Source organism: Chlorocebus sabaeus, chromosome 20 (assembly GCF_047675955.1).
Source record: "Chlorocebus sabaeus isolate Y175 chromosome 20, mChlSab1.0.hap1, whole genome shotgun sequence".
Lineage (NCBI taxonomy): Eukaryota > Metazoa > Chordata > Mammalia > Primates > Cercopithecidae > Chlorocebus > Chlorocebus sabaeus.
In genome coordinates this window covers 99,547,333-99,570,276 of record NC_132923.1, presented here as the reverse complement: position 1 = coordinate 99,570,276, position 22,944 = coordinate 99,547,333, and the positions used below count along the sequence as shown (strand labels likewise).

Genomic DNA, 22,944 nt, shown 5'->3' with positions numbered 1-22,944 from the left:
CTCAAAAGGAAGGAAACTGCAGGCATCCCACTCCTCCCTTCCAGTAAAGGAGACCAACAGACAAAAAATATAGAATGCTTCTAGGATTTTTTTTTTAAGGATTAATCTAAATATAAGAAACTATTTCCTTAAAAATCCTGACATTGGAGTTCTGCTACCAAAGACACAGCCAAAGACATCTAAATAGCCAGAGTTTAAAAAAAAACACACACACACACACACACACACAAAAGTGTATTTGAGAACAAGAGTGAAAGCTTTTGCACATCTGACAAGGTAGACTTGTTTTACAGTAGATGCCATCCATATTCGGTCCTACCAATATTATCACAAATGAAACATACTGTTTCTTACAAAGATATAGGCATAAGTCAAGGACTATGACTAACTAGAGTCAAAGGAAAGGTTAGACCCCAAATCTTATCCCTTAGACCAATTCATAACATAGGACTTAAATTAAACCATTCAGTCTTCTAATGTAGTGGTTCTCAACCTGGCTTCTCATCAGAATCCCAGGAACTCTTTTAAAGAAATTCCCAATAACTAGGCTGTACCCTAGTCTCTGGGGGTGGGATCCAGGCATGAGTATTTTAAAGCTTCTCAGGTGATTCCAATGTGCAGCCAGACCCTGTCTCAAATTCACCACAGCACTAGAGGCAGGTAACAATTACTAGCAAATTCCTCAGCCCATCAAGCCCTCCAAGAAAGGAAGACCTGCTGGGCAACACTGGCTCTCACTGATGCTATCCTTTCACTCCACTTAAGAATGACATAAGTTATCACTTTTGGTATAATTTTGAGACTTTCCATATGCCATGGTGATTTTTAGAGCAATATTTAATCAGGTGAATACCAGCAAAGACAGAAAATACAGAAAAAGAAATTTCCATAAGGCATGATATGAATAAATAAGTGAAAAAACAATCTTGGGTTTAAAAGTAAAGCATGAGAATTTGAAGCCTGTGAAATTTTATTTATACAAAAGAATAAAAATAGCTATTTTAAAAGAATTGATTTAAACTTATGTTTTTCCATTTTTCCTGCTCCTTGAACACGAATCTGCTACCAACTCAGAAAGATTTAAGATAGGTAATTACTAAATAAACACTCTTTACCTCTCCTTGCAAAAAAACAGAGCCAAGTTTCCCATTTCACTTATGATAAACCAGATTATTTTCAGTTATGAATATCGGCAACTGCATGAAAAAGATGATCAGATATGTCAGCAGGAAGGTATGAGCTGTACAAGGCATTACAAAAAAACCCCAAAGAAAATAAGATAAAAACAACGAGAAAAACAAGAACACATAAAACAATATAAGAAAATGCCAGATATTTACAGCCTCCATCTGAAATGCGACTTGTGTTCTACTTTCAGCATAAAACAAAACCAGAGAACATTTCTTGATGGGTATCACAGATGAAGCTGGTGCCAGCCAGTTTGGGGGGAGACATTCATTCTAAGAAGGGAGAAACGCACAGTTAGCAACTTGCTGGGATTATAACATTGTCTTGATCTTCCTGTAGTTCTGTTACTAAAAATGACATAAAGTAAGATCCAATGTCTTACAGAAATGACTTGTTTGTCACCACATTTAGAACAAACTACTCAAAGTCACAGGCACTGGGTCTGGGAGAGCAGAGGTGGATGGCCACGAACTCAGGTGAACGATGTTTATCTTTGTGAGGTCAGAGAAGGGAAGAAGCAGGGCTCTACAGCCTGGAAGCTTCTGCACTAACGTGTCTTCTAATAATCCTAAAGAGAGAAAAACAAAAGTCCCAACTTACTCTTAGCAGAACAGTTGTTTGACCCTAAGGGAAAAAAATATCGCATTAACAACTCTGCCAGGGGATTGCTCCATAGCTAAAGGTTCTATTTTAGGCTGGGCGTGGTGGTTCACACCTGTCATCTCAGCACTTTGGGAGGCCGAGGTGGGCGGATCACGAGGTCAGGAGTTCGAGACCAGCCTGGCCAACATCGTGAAACCCCATCTCTACTAAAAACACAAAATATTGGCGGGACGTGTTGGTGGGCACCTGTAATTCCTGCCTCAGGAGGCTGAGGCAGGAGAATCGCTTGAATCTGGAAGGCGGCGGTTGCAGTGAGCAAAGATCATGCCATTGCACTACAGACTGGGCAACAAGAGTGAAACTCTGTCTCCAAAAAAAAAAAAAAAAAAAAAAAAAAAGATTATAATTCAGGCCAGGTGTGGTGGCTCAAGCCTGTAATCCCAGCACGACTTAGGGAGTCCCAGGCGGGCAGATCACTTGAGGTCAGGAGCTCGAGACCAGCCTGGGTAACAAATTAAGACCATATCTCTACAAAAAATATAAAAATTAGCCAGGTGTGGTGGCTCATGCCTGTGGTCCCAGCTACCTGGGAGTCTGAGGTGGGAGGATGGCTTGAGCCTGGGAGGCAGAGGATGCAGTGAGCCGAGATCGCACCATTGCACTCTGGCTTGGGTGACAGAGCCAGACCCTGTCACACTCACACACAAACACACACACACACACACTAAAAAAAAAGATTGTATTCCAAATATAATGTACAATACTTCACATCTGAAAATGGTCTGCCTTCTGAGTCCATAAAGGGATTGAAACATCAATTCTGCTCTTATTAGAGCATCTGAACTCACTAGTCCAAAAAAAAAAAGAGCTAGTATTAACAATTTATTATTTAATTAAAGGGAAATTTCATCATCAAAAATGTATGTGACCGGCCAGATGCGGTGGCTCACACCTGTAATCCCAGCACTTCAGGAGGCTGAGGTGGGCGGATCACGAGGTCAGGAGTTCGAGACCAGCATAGCCAACATGGTGAAACCTCATCTCTACTAAAATACAAAAATTAGCTGGGCATGGTGGCATACACCTGTAATCCCAGCTACTCAGGAGGCTGAAGCAGGAGAATCACTTGAACCTGGGAGACAGAGATTGCAGTGAGCCAAGATTGCACCACTGCACTCCAGCCTGAGCGACAGAGCGAGACTCTGTCTCAAAAAAAAAAAAAAAAAAGAAAAGTATGTGACCTCTTTCTCTCCTTAAAATACAAAACCACGGGCCAGGCATGCTGGTTCACACCTGTAATCCCAACACTTTGGAAGACTGGGGTAGGAGGATTGCTTAAGTCCAGGAGTTCCAGACTGGGCATCATGGCAAAACCCCGTATCTACAAAAAGTACAAAAATTAGCCAGGCGAGGTGGCATGGACCTGTACTCCCAGCTACTCAGGAAGCCAAGCACAGGAGGTCAAGGCCACAGTGAGCTTTGATCGTGATGATACTGCACTGTAGTCTAGGCGACAGAGCAAGAAACTGTCTCTCAAAAAAAAAAGTAACACCTAAAAGTTGAAGTATATCCAGATGGATACCCCAGACTTTAAATCAAGAGTTATGACTCCAGGTTGGGAACACTCAATCTCTGAAGACAAATACATTTTCCTAATCATCTACAAAATTGCCAGCCTCTCTGAAGTGGTCTGGCTGATACTTACAGCTCGTGGTTTTTTGTTTAACTTCAGATCAATCCTGTGACAGAAAAGATAAAAGATATTTCCATTTTAATTTACAGGAAATGGGTCCCACAATCAGCTACTGCATAGGGCATAAGCTATAACAAAGACTATTTGGTTAAGAAAAATCCACATTCTTCATTAGACTATGTCATATTTAGTTGTTTACCCAGATATTATCAAGCAAGTATTAAAAATTATGAGCACACATTTTTGCCCTAAGGCAAACTTAGATGACTCTAAAAAGAAATGTATACAGCAGCTACAAAAGCCATATAATGTTAAAACAATTCCAGAACTACATGTTAAAGAGGTTGAATTAAGAGGGCATGCTCTATGTTAATGTGTTAGTTCTGTAACTATATCACTGAAAATTACTGAGACACATGGTGATTAACAACAGGAAAGAGACTAGGAGTTTGTATTTCTGGACATGAAACGCAAAATAAATTAAATGAATTTCAGTTTTTAAATCTTTCCAAAGCAAAATATCAAGATCTTAAGCTATTATTCTCCTTATGAAGCAAAGCCAGAAAATCAATTTAAATATGAGTTAAAGGTTATCTATTTTAAAAGAAATTAAAATGCATAAAAGTGAAGTTTACTTAATTTTGCTTAAGTTATTAAATAAAATGTTACCTCCATCACGTTTTTCTGTTTTTAAAAAAAACTTCCCAGCCTAACCTAATATACATACCTACAATTAAACAGATAAACTATGGGTTAGAAAGGTCTCAAAAAGGCATACTGGTGTCTACACACTAAACAACACAGCACAAATACTAATTCAAATCAAACTTACTCAAAGTCATAATCAAACATGCCAGACGGGCTGAGGGGCAGCATTTGAAAGGAAGAAAGCAATAGAAATTAATATACTAATTGAACAAATTAGTCGATTAGCCACCCTAGCAAGAATTGTAGAAACAAAATCAGCTTTAAGAATCTTAAGCAACAAAGTTTCAAACATCAAAGCACCAAAGATTTTGTGGTCAGGAGATTCCCTTCCTTCAGTGGATTTCATATCAGAAGACTAGACTATGAAAGAAAAAGTTATTTCATTAGAAAACTACAGACACCTGGAGCCCTTTTATTAGCTGCCAAATTCGGAGTTAGAACTTTTAAAATATTTAATTGTATTGAAAAATATAATTAGGGCATTAGAGAAACAGAGAAAGAAAGGTTTAGTTATATAACGAAAGGCACTTTGAAGACAGTACTAACAACTCAGCATAATATACTTTCACTAAAATAAAAAACTACAACACAGTCTAAACTTTGAAAAAGGAAAACATTTTACAACTTTTTACTCAAGTTATATGGTTTGTTTGTTTGTTTTTGTTATTGTTGTCATTGTTTTTTGAGATGGAGTCTTGCTCTGTCACCCAGGCTGGAGTGCAGTGACGCAATCTCAGCTCACTGCAAGCTCCGCCTCCCGGGTTCACGCCATTCTCCTGCCTCAGCCTCCCTCAAGTTCTATGTTCTAAACATGTTCAGGGAATACCATGCTCCTTTTCTACAGCGTTCATCCTACAAGCCCAAAGTTGAATGAATAAACTTGAGTGGTGAAACCTTGTTCCAGAAAATGAAGAACAGTATTGCTCTGCCACCTAAGTAGGTGATGGCAATTAACTATCTACATCAGGGCTACAATCGAGAAACACAAAAGTCTGCAGCACTCCCTTTTTTTTTAGACCGAGTTTTGCTCTTGTCACCCAGGCTGGAGTGCAAGGGCGCAATCTTGGCTCACTGTAACCTCCGCCTTCTGGGTTCAAGTGATTCTACTGCCTCAGCCTCCCTAGTAGCTGGGATTACAGGCGCCTGCCATCAAGTCCAGCTAATTGTTGTATTTTTAGTAGAGACAGGGTTTCGTCATGTTGGCCAAGCTGGTCTTGAACTCCTGACCTCAGGTGATCCATCTGCCTCGGACTCCCAAAGTGCCGGGATTACCGGCATGAGCCACTGCACCCGGCCTGCAGCACCCCTGTTAAAACAAGGGAAAGCTGCCATCCACAAGCACCTGAGTCTCAGGGATCTGGAGGGAGCCGTACAGAGGAGGAGACCATTTTGTGCCATCATCGCTAGCAGGCCATGGTATTGGCAGGCCTCCAAAGCAAACATTAACCTGGAGCACGACACCTGCTGCTACGCTGGCTCCAACACCTTCCAGACTAAAACAATATGCAAATGGCTACATTTAGGTCCTAAAACAATATGCAAATGGCTACATTCTCCTCCTAGACAATGTTTACAAGAGTAAAGCTGGAAGAAAGCTTAATGTCAACATCTCTCACAAAATAGTTTCACTTTACACTCCAGCCTGGGCAATACAGCAAGACCTTGTTTCAAGAAAAAAAAGAGGGCCGGGCGCGGTGGCTCAAGCCTGTAATCCCAGCACTTTGGGAGGCCGAGACGGGCGGATCACGAGGTCAGGAGATCGAGACCATCCTGGTTAACATGGTGAAACCCCGTCTCTACTAAAAAATACAAAAAACTAGCCGGGCGAGGTGGCGGGCGCCTGTAGTCCCAGCTACTCGGGAGGTGGAGGCAGGAGAATGGCGTGAACCCGGGAGGCGGAGCTTGCAGTGAGCTGAGATCCGGCCACTGCACTCCAGCCTGGGCGGCAGAGCGAGACTCCAACTCAAAAAAAAAAAAAAAAAGAAAAAAAAGAATTTCATATTCCTGAAGAGGGCAAATTCAAAAGTTATTTCCTTTTGCTTAAGTGCCATATTTATTTCCACTTTGTTTTGCTCACCACTAACTAGTGTCTGGCACACAGTAAGTACTGAAACATCTGCTGAAATAATTTATTATTGACTCATCTCACTATATGGGGTATGGCACACTGGAGGAGAAACATGTACTATACTGGGTACAAACTTAACATGTACATAGACACCATGCTCTGTCTCCACCCCAATCTGCCAGCCCTACTGAGATATCAGTCAGCCATGGCAAGGGACTTGGAGCAGACACAATTCCTGACTAAAGATGGCAGGAGTCCGAGAGCCTTAACTGACCACTCATGTGCCATTCAGGCACACTGAATTTTGCTTCCCTAGAAAGGAAGCAAATCAGCTTCACTCTCCTTTCTTGGGGCAGATGAGTGCCTATGGCCAAGGGAGATCAGCCAGATATTAAATCAGAGGGAAGACAAAAGGACAGCAATAAAAAGCAATAAAAAGCAGGATTCTGCTTTCCAAACAGAAAACACTATTTGTGAAGCAGTAACTAATATCAAAGATCTTTACAACTACCACTATTTTTCTGGAAGGAGGTATCTCCTAGGATAGGAAGAAGTATTACTCCTATGGAAATGTGCTAGAAACCTCCAAGAAGAAAGCAAAGTTCAGCACCTCTTTAACTCCTTTTTATCAGTCATCAGCTAATAATGTCATTAATGGAAATGAAGGAAGAACTACCTGAAATAAACAGCTATCTAGTCTATTAATCAGTAATGGAAAAAAGTCCCAGAAACTTTCAAAGAGTTTCCTCCCTACTCTAGACACTATGAAATAAGAAAATAATCACTACTTTGAAATGACACTAGGCCAGGCACAGTGGCTCATCCTGTAATCCTAGCACTTTGGGAGGCCAAGGCAGGTGGATCACCCAAGGCCAGGAGTTCTCGCCAACACAGTGAAATGTGTCTCTACTAAAAATACAAAAATTAGCTGGGCACAGTGGTGCACACCTGTATTCCCAACTACTCAGGAGGCTGAGGCAGGAGAATCGTTTGAACCCAGGAAGCGGAGGTTGCAGGGAGCTGAGATCACGCCCCTGCACTCTAGCCTGGGTGACAGAGCAAGACTCCGTCTCAAAAAAAATAAAAACAATAAATGACACTGGAGTAAATTTAATAAAAGCAACACAGAGCATGACATTTAATTAACTTGACAATTAAAAAAAAATTTTAAGAATGTATTTCTCTCTTATTCATGATAAGCTAGCACCAGTCTTATTACAGCTGGTCAAATAACCTATAGCCTTTCAAAAATATATAAAGAAATAGATATGCAATGTTTGCTATTTCTTACTACAGTTATGCAATTAGGATGGTGACTTCTGGTTTGCAGAAAAATGTTAAGCAGCAGTCCTCAGTCATTATTTGAAGGAAATACTATTTCTGCAGTCTAGAAAACACCATTACCATCAACAAGAAAAACTCTTAAAATAATTGAAGAACCAGCTGATGCAAACCAAGGAGGTTCAAATCAGGTACAGTTAATTCTACGTTATCCCCAGGCACTGTCATATCCATGAAACTAACAAGTTTAATACGTTGGGTGCATGAAGGAATACACTACAGATTTGTAAAGCAAATCCAGAAGCAAACTGGAGGACAGGGAATGCCACCCATTCCCTGCATTGCCCCCTTTCACCTGCTCAGCATGCAGTCTTCCAGGAGAAGTAGAACAAAGGTACAGTTTCTAGACTGAGGAATCTTGCCCTGGCTTTGAAACTTCTAGGAGGCATGGAAACAGGTATGTATAGGGTCTCCATTACTCCTGGAAGGCTTGAGGCTAACAAAACTCCTTACTCTAGAAACTGTACATTATACTCTTTAGGTCAAGCTGCATAATTTCCAATTATCTGAGTTAACAAACCCCAGCATTATCATACAAACCCCAGGCAGAGTGAATGCTGAAACCCTCTCTGGGTGATACCTGGCCTCTCTGTCCACTGACGTCATTCCTATCTCATTATGTACCACAAAAGAAACACGGTGCACCAACGTTACACGTTACCTATGAAGACACTGTCATATTTTACAGGCTTTATACTGTTCCTCCAGTATCTGAAGTCAGCATATTGCTGAGAAATACAGAAACAGAAAAATCACAAGCAATTAAAAAAAAAAAAAACAACTTGCATTTAAAGAGAAAAAAAGGCATGTCAAATCAGTTCTCTCCATCCACAAAGAAACAAGAGTAGGCAAAAGATCAGGATTATCAGCAGAAGACTTTAGCCCACTTTACAGCTTCCCAAAAAGTACTAGTGGCATTTTTCAAACACTATTACACAGATTCCATTTTTATTTCTTTTTCTCGTCTAAAATCATTCCATATTCACCATATGAAACAAGGTTTTTATGGAATAAAACTATTCTACACTAGAAACAGTGAGAAGGACGCCCGGGAGTCTTCCTTGAACGTTACTCTAATGCCCACCAATTCCTCCCTTTGAGCAAATTAGCCCATTCACTTGGACCTAAGGACTTTCTTGCCATCAGCAACAGAAAGGGTCTGCAACAATCCTAAAGAGTTTTTATTCTAGGCAATTCCCTTCACAGCAATGGTCATGGGAGCTGCAGGGGGTGGGATTCCTGCCACTGACCTGTGCCGGTTTTTATTCTTTCGCTTTTTATGGCTGCTGTGGTGACTCCCTGAGGAAGTAGAGGAAGCAGCCTTCTGAGGTTTCACTCCCTGCACAGATCCATCCAGATCCTCAGGGTCCTCCTGGCTGGGCTCGTTTTCCTGATTGTGGAAGTCTGGAGAAGTGTCACTTTCCGTCCCACTTCCTGGCTCCCCTGGAGGAAATAAAACACAAGTTTCCAAATGCATCATCAGTACTCCTCAGGCAATCCGTCCATCAACATGAACACTAATAGGAAAAAACCATTCCCCATCCTCTAATTGACAGAGAAGATACACACAAAGGATCAAAGTTACCAGAGGTCCTGAAAAAGCATGTAATCTGAAACAATGTAACCAGAGACAACAGCTCTAAGGACAGCTGGGAGACAGGAACATACAGCCAGGATAACTTCACTGCATAAAGGTTATTTAACCACAGAATACACTAATGGGATTAATAATTATACATAAAGCATCAGATAGGACTCCAGGGGAGTGAGGGATGATCTTGGAAAAAGTAGCTGGCCCTGGTTTCTTCCCCAAACCATACAGGAATCCTGTCTTTTTATTTAAAAAAAAATAAAAAACAAAAAGGCCAAAGAGACAGAAGACAGCCCATTCCTGAATTACTCTAAGTTTTCCATTTTGTTTTTTGTTTGTTTAACCTTTAAGATCTGTTGAACTTGAACCTGATAAGTCTTTTTTTTTTTTTTTTTTTTTTGAGATGGGGTCTCACTCTGTCACCTAGGCTGGAGTGCAGTGGTGGAATTTCCGTTCACAGCAGCCTTTACTTCCTGGGCTCAGGTGATCTTTACACCTCAGCCTCCCACGTAGCTGGGACTGCAGGTGCCCATAAGCATAAGCCCAGCTAATTTTTCTATTTTTTGCAGAGATGGGGTTTCACCATGTTGCCCAGGCTGGTCTTGCACTCCTGGGCTCAAGAGATCTGCCTTCCAAAGTGCTGACATTACAGGCATGAGCCACTACACCCAGCCCTGGTAAGTTTTATTTTATTTTATTGTATTTTGAGACAAGGTCTCACTCTGTCACCCAGGCTAGAGTGCACTGGTATGAACTGGTGTGATCACAGCTCATGGCAGCCTCAAACTCCTGGGTTCAAATTATCCTCCCATCTCAGCCTCCCCAGTAGCTGGAACTACTGGCAAATGCCACCACACTTGGATAATTTTATTTGTTTTAAGATGGAGTCTCACTATGTTGCCCAGGCTGGTCTCGAACTCCTGGGCTCAAGCAATCCTCCTGCTTCAACCTCCCAAACTGCTGAGATTACAGGCATGAGCCACGCACTCTGCCAAGAATATTTTTAAAATGCAGTAATATTCAGCTGACACATGTTCTCAATTTTAAAACATCACTGTAGATTATATTAAATAAATAAAAGCAAGCTCAATAACAACTTGTATAAATATATATATATTTATAGATCAGGCACAGTATCTCATGCCTGTAATCCCAGTGCGCTGGGAGGCTGAAGCAGGAGGATGGCTTGAGGCCAAGTGTTCAAGACCAGTTTGGACAACACAGCCAGACCCTCATCTCTATAAAAACAAAAATTAAAAATTAGCCAGACATGGCAGCACATATCTGTAGTCTCAGCTACTCAGGAGGCTGAGGTGCCCATGAGTTTGAGCCTGCAGTGAGCTGTGATCTTACCACTGCAATGCACTCTAGCCTGGGCAATAGAGCAAGACTCTGTCTCTTAAAAAAAAATAAAAACAAAAATGCTGCATGCAGTGGCTCATGCCTGTAATCCCAGCACTTTGGGAGGCCGAGGTGGCTGGATCACCTGAGGTGAGGAGTTCAAGACCAGCCTAGTCAGCATAGCAAAACCCCATCTCTACTAACACAAAAATTAACCAGGTGTGGTGGCAGGCACCTGTAGTCCCAGCTATTCAGGAGGCTGAGGCAGAGAGAATTGCTTGAACCCGGGAAGTGGAGACTGCATGAGCCAAGATTGTACCACTGCAATGTTGCTCTGGGCGACAGAGCAAGACTCCATCTCAAAAAATATGTATCTATATAGTTATTGGTATGGTCTGGCTTTGTGTCCCCACCTAAATCTCATCTCAAATTGTAATCCCCACATGTTGAGGGAGAGACTTGGTGGGAGGTGACTGGATCATGGGTTGGTTTTCCCCGTGCTATTCCTGTGATAGTGAGGGAGTTCTCACAAGAACTGATGGTTTTAAAAACGTTTAGAAGCTCCTCCTTCATGCGCGTTCTGTCTCCTACCGCCTCGTGAAGAAGGTGCTTGCTTCCCCTTCACCTTCCACCATGATGGTAAGTTTCCTGAGGCCTCCCCAGCCATGTAGAACTGTGGGTCAATTAAACATCTTTCCTTTATAAATTACCCAGTCTCAGCTATTTCTTTAGAGCAGTGTGAAAACAGACTAATACAGTTATATTTGTATTTCATTTATATATATACTTGTTTTTCCTGAAAGGAATTTCTTTAAACTCTTAATAGGTGAGGATGAGTGAGGGAAGACTTTCACTTTACTCAACTGTTGAAGGATCCTAAATATATACATTACCTGGCCAAGCACGGTGGCTCATGTCTGTAATCCCAGCACTCTGGAAGACCGAGGCAGCTGGATCACCTGAGGTCAGGAGTTCAAGACCAGCCTGGCCAACATGGTGAAACCCCACCTCTACTAAAAATACAAAAAATTAGCCGGGCGTGGTGGTGGGCACCTATAATCCCAGCTACTCGGGAGGCTGAGACAGGAGAATCACTTGAACCCGGGAGGTGGAGGTTGTAGTGAGCCAAGATGGCGCCATTGCACTCCAGCATGGGCAGCAAAAGCAAGACTCCGTCTCAAAAAACAAAAAACAAAAAAAAATGTATATATATATACACACACATACACACACACACACACATTATCAATTTCTAAAACTTGCCAAAAAAGGTCATGTGGTAGCAGAACCAAGGGACCAGTTTTCTTTTTTTTGAGACAGAGTCTTGCTGTGTTGCACCCAGGCTGGAGTGCACTGGCGCGATCTCAGCTCACTGCCATCTCCACCTTCCCAGTTCAAATGGTTCCCCTGCCTCAGCCTTCTGAGTAGCTGTGATTATAGGAACCCACCACCATGCCCGGCTCACTTTTGTCTTTTTAGCAAAGATGGGGTTTTGCAATGTTGGCCAGGCTGGTCTCAAACTCCTGACTTCAGGTGATCCGCCTGCCTCAGGCTCCCAAAGTTCTGGGATTATAGGTGTGAGCCACCACATCTGGCCCAGTTTTCTTCTTCCTATGGTCTTTACATTATAATCTGCTAGGAAGAGATTTTAAATTGAGTAGCATATGGGTACAAGAAGTAAAGGAAACAGTTCCAGAAAAGCAGAAGAGAGAAATAGTCAAATCTCAGAAATCATGAAACCCTATTTTTGAACGCATTTTAGGAAAACAACAGAAAAGGAAACTCTAGAGCAAGCTTGTCCCACCAAAGACCATGGGCCATATGCAGCCCAGGACAGCTTTGAATGTGGCCCAACACAAATTTGTAAACTTTCTTAAAATATTATGAGATTTTTTTGTGATTTTTTGTTTTTAGCTCATCAGCTATAGTAAATGTTAGTATATTTTATGTGTGGCCCTAGACAATTCTTCCAATGTGGCCCAGAGAAACCAAAAGATTGGACATCCCTGCCTAGAGCTATGAAGCTATTATACAAAAAGCATACTGACCAATCCTGCCCTTCTGATGTTCAAGAAAACTGATTTCACACTAAAAAAACAACATGCTACACAAAGCTGCAGTAATCAACACTGTGTGGTACTGGCATAAACATATAAATCAAGGGACTAGAATTCCGAGTCCCAGGATGAACCCTTATATTTACAGTCAACTGATTTTCAACAAGGATGACAAGACGATTCAATGAAGAAAGAAAAGTCTTTTCAACAAATGGTGCTGGAACAACCAGATATTCACATGCAAAAGAATGAAGTTGTACCCCCAACTCACACCATACAAAAAAATTAACTCAAAATGGATCACAGACACAAATGTAAGAGCTAAAACTAAAAATCTCAGATGCCAGGACGGGCGCAGTGGCTCACGCCTGTAATCCTAGCACTTTGGGAGGCCGAAGCAGGAGGATCACGAGGTCAGGAGTTCAAGACCAGCCTGGCCAACATAGTGAAACCTCTCCTCTACTAAAAATAGGAGAGAACAAAAATTAGCTGGGGATGGTGGCACACGCCTGTCATCCCAGCTATTCGAGAGGCTGAGGCAAGAGAATCACTTGAACCCAGGAGGTGGAGGTTGTGGTGAGCTGAGATCACGTCACTGTACTCCAGGCTGGGCAATAAAGCAAGACTCCATCTCAAAAAAAAAAAAAAAAATTTAGATGCCACTGGGTTAGGCAATGGTTTCTCAGATATGACCACAAAAACAAATGTAACAAAAGAAAAATACATAAATTGGACTTTTTTAATTTTTATTTTTTTGAGATAGGTTCTTACTGTCACCCAGGCTAGAGTACAGTGCAGTGGCACAGTCACTGCAGCCTTGACCTCCTGGATTCAAGTGATCCTTCTCCCTCAGCTTCCTGAGTCATTGAAACTACAGGTGTGTGACACCACATCCAGCTAATTTTGTTTTGTTTTGTTTTTGGTAGAGATAGAGTCTCACTATGTTCCCCAGTTTGATCTTGAACTCCTGAGCTCAAGAGATCCTCTCACCTCGGCCTCCCAAAGTGCTGGGATTGTAAGTGTGAGCCACCTCGCTAGCTTTTTTAGGTTTTTGTTTTGTTTTGACAAGGTCTTGCTCTGTCACTCAGACTGGAGTGTCATGGCTCACTACAGGCTCAAACTCCTGGGTTCAAGCAATCCTCCCACCTCAGCCTCCTGAGTAGCTGGGACTACCGGCTTCCCAAAGGTATAAGCCAGCCACTGTGCTCAGCCAAAAATCTTTAGTACATAAGTGTTTGTCTTAGTCAAGCTTCTGAAAGCAGTAACTTTTGAGTCTTTTCCTGACAAGTACCTGGGTGCAGCTATTCTTGCAGGCAGACAGGTAAACAGCCATATACTGAATGATCAGCTAAGCCAGGGCAGGATTACAGGCTCTTGTGAAAACTAAGTCAGGGCTGGGCCTGGTGGCTCACGCCTGTAATCCCAGCACTTTGGGAGGCCAAGGCAGGTGGATCACCTGAGGTCAGGAGTTCAAGATCAGCCTGGTCAACATGGTGAGACCACATCTCTACTAATAATACAAAAATTAGATGGGCATGGTGATGTACACCTGTAATCCCAGCTATTCGGGAGGCTGAGGCAGGAAAATTGCTTGAACCTGGGAGGTGGAGGTGGCAGTGAGCCACGATCATACCATTGCACTCCAGTGCGGGTGACAAGAGCAAAACTCCGTCTCCAAAAAAAAAGAAAACTAAAATATCATTCCATCTCAACTCAGGAGTGAGGTCCAGGGTGTCCCTTAACCAGTTCTGTTCCTCTACAAAAAATGTAATATAGCTCTACATTCTAGAGTAGCATTAATTAAAAAGAAGTAAGATTTAGTGGAGAGTCATAGTAAAAGAAAAATCAAAAGCACTTGGTATAATTGATGAGGCTGGCAGAAAGAAGTCAAAGACGTCTACAGAGTATCATCACAAAAAATCTGTGAAGACACAATTTTGAAGGAAACAGAACAATTCTGTTTTAGATCAAATGTTTGAGTGAGTATGAGTGGAAATGTCTAGAAGGAAATGCAGGATTCAGGCCAGGCAGAGTGGCTCACACCTGTAATCCCAGCACTTTGGGAGGTCCCCAGGAAGCGGAGGTTGCAGTGAGTCAAGATCATGCCACTCGTGCCACTGCACTCCAGCCTGGGCAACAGAGCGAGACTCTGTTTCAAAAAAAAAAAGGAAATGCAGGAGTAAAGCCAGGAAAGAGGTTAAGGGCATAGCAACAAATTTAGAAATCTGTACATAGAGATAATAATTAAATACTTCTAATTCCCAAACTACTAAAATCCCTTTTCCTCATATCATTGCACCAATGCAAAAAGAACTAGATCCAACAACGAGATATACCTTCTGAAAGAAGTACACAGTAATACCAAGAACGGGTTGTATTTCAAGGTGATGAAATACAGACAGAACAACCAGTACAGTTACACTGAGTCTGACTCAGAAAGATAAATGCACAAATCTATAACCCATCACTGGAAATTAGACTGTATGGTTTATGTATAAAAAATAAGATATAATTCGTTTACAAAGTAAACAGCACTATTTTCCATTTTATATTTAAGATGGGATGAGCATTTATTTAATTAATTAATTTATTTTTTGACATGGTCTCACTTTGTCACCCAGGCTAGAACAGTGACATGATCATGGCTCACTGCAGCCTCAACTTCCTGGGCTAAAGCAATCCTCTTACCTCATCCTCTCTAATAGCTGGGACTACAGGCACATGCCACCAAGCCTGGCTAATTTTTCAATTTTTTGTAGAGACAAGAGTCTTGCTTTGTTGACTAGGCTGGTCTTGAACTTGTGGGCTGAAGCAATCCTCCCACCTCTCCATTCCAAAGTGCTGGGATTACAGGTGTAAGCCACTGCACCAGGCCAAGATGAACATTTTCTAAGAATTATTAAATTGGGTACATGGAGATTTATAAGACATATTTGAAATTTTCCATAAAAGTTATTGTTTTAATTCCCTAAGAATTTATAAGATTTATCAGGAATGAAAATATATCTTTGTCCCTTTGAGATGCTAAAGCCAATCTTCATGCAACAGAAGAGGCAAGAAGAGTAGCTTCTTCCTCAAAAGGAAAAAATATGATTGCTCACACATGGTGGCTCATGCCTATACTCCATTTTGGGAGGCTGAAGTGGGAGGATGATTTGATGCCAGGAATTATAGACTAGCCTGGGCAACATAGTGAGACCCTATCTCTTCAAAAAATTTAAAAATTAGCCAGGTGTGGTGGCGGATGCCTGTGGTCCTAGCTACTTGGGAGGCTGAGGCAGGAGGATTGCTTGAGCCTAGGAGTTTGAGGTTGCAGTGAACTATGATCATGCCACTGTACTCCAGCTTGGGCTATACAGTGAGACCTTGTCTGGGTGGGGGAGTGGAGAAAAACATGATTAAGGATACCCTAAAAGTTTTTAAACTTCTAGGGGGAAGAGGGAAGAGCATAAGAAATGCAGTTCTCAGATACATAATTGGATGAATTAAATATAAGGGCGATGGTAGCTTAAAAATAAACTGATGAGAAACATAAAAACATAAACTTACTCTTTTCAATGAGCTGGTCTTGAACTCCTGCCAATGCACTTACTGCCTAAAAGAAAAGCCACCAGTTACTAGAAAAGTGACCACAGACCTCAGAAGAGCACTCCCAGAGGAAGGGAAAGAGAAAACACATTCCCCAACAACAGGCCAAAGAAAGATTCCCCCACCACCACTACTTACAGCTGCTGAGGTAACTGAGGATTTACTGAAGAGCCGCTCAGCTTCCTTAAACTTCCGGTTCCTTCGATCATTTTTGCTATTGGAGTTTCTAAAACACACAGAAGAAACTCATCATGAGCACCAAGCTATGTCTATGGCTCAAGCTGGGGATGCCCCAGGACTCATGTTCACTACAGAAAGCCTCCATATCACTTAGACTGGTCCAAACGACCTTTATGCTGAACATAGAAAGCAATGTTTTCCAATATATGGTACACGGCCCACTGTGGGACATGAGATTTAGCTGCTTCACATGTTTTTTAAGATAATTAATTAATTTATTTATGTATTTATTGAGACGGAGTCTTGCTCTGTTACCCACACTGGAATGCAATGGCAGAATCCCAGCTCACTGCAACCTCTGTCTCCCGGGTTGAAGCGATTCTCCTGCCTCAGCCTCCCAAGTAGCCAGGATTACAGGTGCCCGCCACCATGCCCGGGAAGTTTTTGTATTTTCAGTAGAGACAGGGTTTTGCCACATTGGCCAGGCTGGTCTCGAACTCCTGACCTCAGGTGATTCACCCACATCAGCCTCCTAAAATGCTGGGATTACAGGTATGAATCACCAAGCCCAGTCTACTTTTTTTCTTTTTTTCCCGAAACGGAGTCTCACTCTGTCACCCAGGCTGCAGTACAATGGGCAATCTCGGCTCACCACAACCTCCGCCTCCCAGGTTCAAGCAATTCTCCTGCCTCAGCCTCCAGAGTAGTCTGGGAATACAGGCACACACCACCACACCCAGCTAATTTTTTCTTTTGTATCTTTAGTAGAGATGGGATTTCACCAAGTTGGCCAGGCTGGTCTTGAACTCCTGACCTCATGATCTGCCCACCTCAGCCTACCAAAGTGCTGGGATTACAGGCGTAAGCCACCGCACCTAGGCTTTTTTTTTTTTTTTTTTGAGAGAGTCTCACTCTGTCTCCCAGACTGGAGTGCAGTGGCGCGATCCTGAGTCACCGCAATCTCCACCTTCTGGGTTCAAGTGATTCTCCTGCCTCAGCCTCTGAAGTAGCTGGGACTACAAGTGCACCCCACCATGCCTAATTTTTGTATTTTTAGTAGAGACAGGGTTTCACTATGTTGGCCAGGCTGGTCTCAAACTCCACATCTCAAGTGATACACTCACCTTACTCTTCCAAAGTGCTGGGATTACAGGTGTGAGCCACTGTGCCTGGCCACATTTTCATTTTAATATGTATCTATTTTACCTTATTTATTTATTTATATATTTTTTTGAGACGGAGTTTCGCTCTTGTTGCCCAGGCTGAACTGTAATGATGCAAGCTCGGCTCACTGCAACCTCCACCTCCCGGGTTCAAGCGATTCTCCTGCCTCAGCCTCCCGAGTAGCTGGGATTACAGGCATGCACCACCACACCTGGCTAATTTGGTATTTTTAGTAGAGACAGAGTTTCTCCACGTTGGTCAGGCTGGTCTTGAACTCCCAACCTCAGGTGATCCACCCGCCTCGGCCTCCCAAAGTGCTGCGATTACAGGCGTGAGCCACTGTGCCCGGCCAATATGTATTTATTTTAACACTTATTATTTAAAAAGTCGAGAACAGATTAGTGATATGAAGTGTCTCTTAAATAAACTTAATTCTCAAATTTAAAGAAAGAACCAGGGTTCCTTAGAGGAATGGCTGATACTAGGTCTGGGACAAAAAATGCACAAGGTAAGTATGGGACATCTTTTAGGCCAGAAAGCAATGGAGTGCACCAAAAATAATAGGGTCACGTCGAAACGACAAACAAGCCAGCTTGAAGAGGCTCCCTCTGACCACAGCTGGGACAAATGTGGGAGAATGAAAGAAAGAGAAGTCAAAAAAGGAAGACTCTTTCTCAGAATGCCAGTAATAAAGGGAATAATAAAATTAGAGAATCACCATTTTACAACTTCCAGTGTACTAATGGATTCAGATAAGACTCAACAGTGTACACTAAACAACTGAATACAAATTTAGAGGGAGCAGTATTTTCATAATGTCTCAAAGAATAACATCCAAAATTACTTGTTAATCACAACTGGAAAAAACGAACTTTTATAGCAGATAAATCATATGGTCAAACTTAACAGCACCAAATAATAAGACAACGTGACATTATGTGCCTCCTGATAAACAAAGAGATAGATAACAAAAGATACACCAATTGCCTATGTAACATTTTTGCAAAAATGTTTAAAGGATCTTTCAGGATCCTTTTAATTAGTCATGAGTTTTGCCCTCAAAAAATCTCAGGAAACTGCGATATTCTATAAGGCAATGTCATGAATATCACCACAACCACCACGAAAAGGGTGACTCTCTTCAATCTTAAGACATAACAGCCAAATGCAATGCATGAATGCTTACTGAATCCTGGATCAAAACAAATCAGCAAAGAATTTTTGGGGACAACTGAGGAAATTTTAATAAAGACTATGTATTATATACTATTAATGTAGTACTGATTTTCTAGGTATAATAACTGGTTAGGTAGGAGAAATGTCCTTATACTCAGGAGGTAATTATTGACACATTTAGGTGCAAAGTGTCAGTATATCTGCATTTAACTTTCAAACCGTTAAGTAGGAAAAAAAGGTAGGGGGACAGGGAGATATAACTACAAAGGAGTGGCATGAGGAAGATCTTTGTGGTAATGGAATAGTTCATGAAGTAACTTGATTGTGGTCACATGAATCTACACACAAGATAAAGTGAGGTAGAACTATATATATACATTGTACCAATGTCAATTTCCTGGCTTTGATACTGTATTAGAGTTACATAAAACACACCTATTGGGGAAAACCAGATGAAGACTACAAGAGACCATTCTTCCAACTCCCTATGAATCTATAATTATTTCACAATTTAAAAACGTGAAATGTAAATATAGGTGTGTGCTTATATTAATATATATTATAGAGAGTAAGAGAAAGCAAATATCACAACACATTAACAATCTGCATATAGGTAGGACAGTATCAAGTGTTCATATACTATTCTTCCCATTTTTCTATAACTTGAAGATAATCCAAAAGTTTAGAAATTTTTTAAAAATATTACTAAGCAAGCAGTGGTACAGCTGGCACACAGGTATGGCAAAAATTGTGAGGGTCAGTTGGGCGTGGTGGCTCACCCCTTTAATTCCAACACTTTGAGAACCTGAGGCAGGAGGACTGCTTGAAACCAGGAGTTCCAGGCCTGCCTGGGCAACAAAGTGAGACCCCACTTCTACAAAAAAAATGTTTTTAATTAGTCAGGTGCAGTATTGTGTGCCTGTAGTCCCAGCTAATCGAGAGGCTGAGGTGGGAGGATCATTTCAGCCCAGGAGTTTGAGGCTGCAGTGAGCTAAGATTGTGCTACTGTACTCCAGCCTGGACAACAGCATGAGACCCTGTCTCTTAGAAAAAAGAAAAGTGGCCAGGCATGGTGGCTCACACGTATAATCCCAGCACTTTGGGAGTCCAAGGCAGATCACCTGAGGTCAGGAGTTCAAGACCAGCTGGGCCAACATGGAGAAACCTCGTCTCTACTAAAAATAAAAAAATTAGCCAGCCATGGTGGCATGCGCCTGTAATCCCAGCTACTCAGGAGGAAAAAGAAAAAAAGAAAAGAAAAATACTGTGAGGGTAGAACTCACGACTGATTAAAATGTGTAAAAAATTTAATAGAGTGATGTTGTGTAAAGATATTGTCATATGCTGTATTTAAGCCTCACACAACCCTGTGCCATAGGCCCAACTTTTGCTATTTTACAGATGTGAGCTTTGTCTAAGATTATTCAGTGAGGCAGTGCCTGAGCCAGAGTCCAAGAGTTCAAGTCCAGACCACACCACCACTTTACTACTGCCTCTAGCAAACTTGCTACTAAGAGCCTACAGTCCTACAAACACACACAATAGGAACACAATAGGAACACTACAGGCTTTCGACACTCACTTTTGGTTGGTCAGATACCGATCCCAGCCACGAATAATATTGCCATACATCTGAGTGTCTTCCAGGTAGCTTCCCTCAAAAGCATAGATCTGTCGCTCCAAGTTTGCCAGTGTTTCCTGAGAGATGAAAAACAAGGACATGAATAATGCCTTTTAAATGCAAACACTTAAGTCTGACCAAAATGAAATCCTGATATTAGATTTGTAAACGCAAGCTTGTCCACACTAAATCACCCTGTGGAGAGATGGATGATATGGGGAGGAGCAGCCGTTTAGGACTAAGACAGTCTAGACCTTTGGGTGTGATGGACCTCTGAATGTATAAAACATGTCCCCAGAAAAATACACACACGCGCGAAATTTTGCATATACTTTAGAGGATTCACGGAAACCAGGAGTCAAGAACCCAGGCTAACGCAGAACTTGTGCGATGTCCACTCCCACGCACAAAAGGTATCGCTACCAGGAGAGGGAAGGGTGAGCAGCCTTTCAGCGTCAACTCGCTCCCCTCCCCGCAGGCTCAGAGAGGCTGCAGGCACCGGGCTGCCAGTTGCTATGGAAACCTGGAAGGGCAGCTTCAGGTGAGAGGGGCCTCCGGGGTGCCCAAGCCCAGACACGGGGGCAGGAGGAGCTTAGCCACCAGGGTGCACTGGGCCTTGGGTGCCTGTCACAATTCCGAATTCTCCAGAATGTGTTCTTCTCCCTCGCCTGTCACCTTCTAGATATTCCCAAACACATCACAACCCTGTCTATCAAAAGCCTCCATTCAACGGACCTACTACTGGTACCAAAAAGAACACGCTCCCCACCATCCTCCAAAGTCCAGACAGGGTGACTCGGTCCCCCTCCCACACTAGCCTCCTTCCCCACCCCCACCCCGCAAAGATCACGGACTCGCCCGCCTCGCCCACCCCCGCGGCTCATGGACGCTCGCCCTTCCTAGCGCCCTCTCCCCGAGTCCCGAGCCCCGGCACCGTCCTCCCTCCACGCCCCCTCCTGCGGCTGCCGCTGCCCCTCCCCCTCCCGCGCTCCCAGCTCCCTCCCGGCTCCGGATTCGCACAGCCGGGAAGCTGAACCGCCGGCGGGCCGCAGAATGCGCACCCGGCCTCAGGCCGCCGAGCACCCAGCCCGCCGCGCCGCGCCCCCGGAGTAACGAACGGCCTGGCGCGGCCGGGCTTGGGGCCTGGAGGCGGGGCGGGCGCGGAGCCCCATGCCGGGCAACCCCGGTCCTAGCCCCTCACCGCCAGCTCCTGCTTCCGCTTCACGAGCTCCGCCAGCTCCCGCCGGGTGTCCGGGATCTGCGGCGGCGCCGCCTTGTTGTGCATCGCCATGTTGGGCTGAGGCGGGCGGCGGCGGCGCGAGGTTGGGGGCGGTCCCTGCGCCGCCAGGGGGCGCCCCCCGCACTGCGCCTGCGCGCGCGGCTTCCGGAGACGCGTGCAACGCCGCGCAGAGCTGCTCTGCGGCTGGGACTCTGGAAGATCCTTCTCAAAGAGCTCCAAAAACGCGGCTTCTGCTCTGCCCTTTAGGCCGTTTCCTGCCCCTCGGCTGGCCGCCGGCTTTACAGACGCCACAAATCTACCGTGTCCAAAGCCTAGCTCGTCCTCAGGCCTCCGAGTCTCCTGTGCGTCCCGCCTCAGTCCACTTCAGTGAATGACTTTCACTATCCACCGAATTGCCTGCGTCAGAAACCCGGTTTTCCTCACTCTGCACCCGGAGTAAAACGCGATACCAGGTCAAGCCCTGTGTATTCGACTCCGGAAGAGCTCGCGAATCCATTTGCTTGTGCCTGCGCCTTTTGCCACCTTCTTAGTTCATTCAGGCCCTCCCTGTTTGGGGCTACATTATTCCAACAGCTTCTTTATTTCCACCTTTAGCCCCATTTAATCCACTATCCACAGTGGTGCCGGAATCTTCCAGAAACAAATGTTATCACTCCCCTGTTTAAAGCCTTTCAGTGGCTTCCCATTTTCCCATTGCCCTTTGGAGAAACAAGTATGTTTAGTGGTTAAGGGCACAAAACTGGAGCGAGAACTACCTTGTTCAAAATCCTATCGCTACATCGATAAAGTGTGCCCCTTTGGGTAAATAACCAAATCTCAACTCCCTCATCTGTAAAATGAAAGCAGTGATAGAATCTGCTTAATACAGTTGCTGTGAGGAGTAAATCAGCTAATGTGTGTAAGGGGTTTGGCAGGTGCCAGTGACTCTGCAAATACGAATTCGCTTTTATCGTTAAGTCCAAGGTGTAGACGTTGTTTTCACTTGGCCCCTGTTGATTTCTCCCTCCTCAGCTCTCCATCTTTCACTGTTCTGCAATTTCGCTATCATAAGTCTAAGTGGGATATTTTTTCTTTTTGTTTTGTTTCTTGCTTGGAAGTCTTTGGATTTCTATAATCTGTGGGTTGGTATCTTCCATCAGTTTTGGGAAATCGCAGTCATTTTTCTTCAGATGCCTGTCTTATATTCTCTCTCTTTCTGTAACTCGAACATAAGAAACCTTTATTTTTAACCTACCGTCTATATTTTCCATCTTTTTGTCCCTCTGTGCTGCATTCTGAATAACTGGTTTCGTGTGCGGATCTTGTAACCTGCCATCTTGCTGAACTTCCTTACTAATTTTAGGGGGGTTTTGTATAGATTCCTTGGAATTTTTTACATAGATAAT

General features: G+C 43.2%; 1 protein-coding gene across 5 annotated transcripts; it reads right to left on the bottom strand.

Annotated features, from left to right (window-relative positions):
• Positions 1 to 219: 219 nt before the first annotated feature.
• Positions 220 to 21,662, bottom strand: MEAF6 (MYST/Esa1 associated factor 6). Of its 5 annotated transcripts, XR_494395.3 has the most exons (9): positions 21,521 to 21,662; positions 20,281 to 20,396; positions 16,317 to 16,404; positions 16,140 to 16,185; positions 8,852 to 9,044; positions 4,317 to 4,346; positions 4,154 to 4,211; positions 3,497 to 3,530; positions 220 to 1,756 (listed from the first exon to the last, which is right to left on the bottom strand). XR_494395.3 is itself a non-coding variant. In XM_007979371.3 (8 exons), exons 1-8 carry the CDS (start codon positions 21,608 to 21,610, stop codon positions 1,748 to 1,750), a joined length of 606 nt encoding a protein of 201 aa, XP_007977562.1. In that variant the 5' UTR covers positions 21,611 to 21,661; the 3' UTR covers positions 220 to 1,747. The 5 variants fall into 5 exon arrangements, 3 of the variants coding, with proteins under 3 accessions (XP_007977562.1, XP_007977563.1, XP_037853222.1); XR_494396.3 differs by lacking the exon at positions 4,317 to 4,346 and having other exon boundaries at positions 21,521 to 21,661; XM_007979371.3 differs by lacking the exon at positions 4,154 to 4,211 and having other exon boundaries at positions 21,521 to 21,661.
• Positions 21,663 to 22,944: the final 1,282 nt, after the last annotated feature.

Bases quoted from the DNA above. Each gene is read 5' to 3' on its own strand.
- MEAF6 (XM_007979371.3), bottom strand. From the start codon at position 21,610: ATGGCGATGCACAACAAGGCGGCGCCGCCGCAGATCCCGGACACCCGG. The intron at 16,405-20,280 runs GTGAGTGTCGAA...TGTGTGTTTTAG, and splicing joins CGGTATCTGACCAACCAAAA to AAACTCCAATAGCAAAAATG. The intron at 4,347-8,851 runs GTCAGTGGCAGG...GCTGCCCCTCAG, and splicing joins AAGAATAAAAACCGGCACAG to CCCGTCTGGCATGTTTGATT.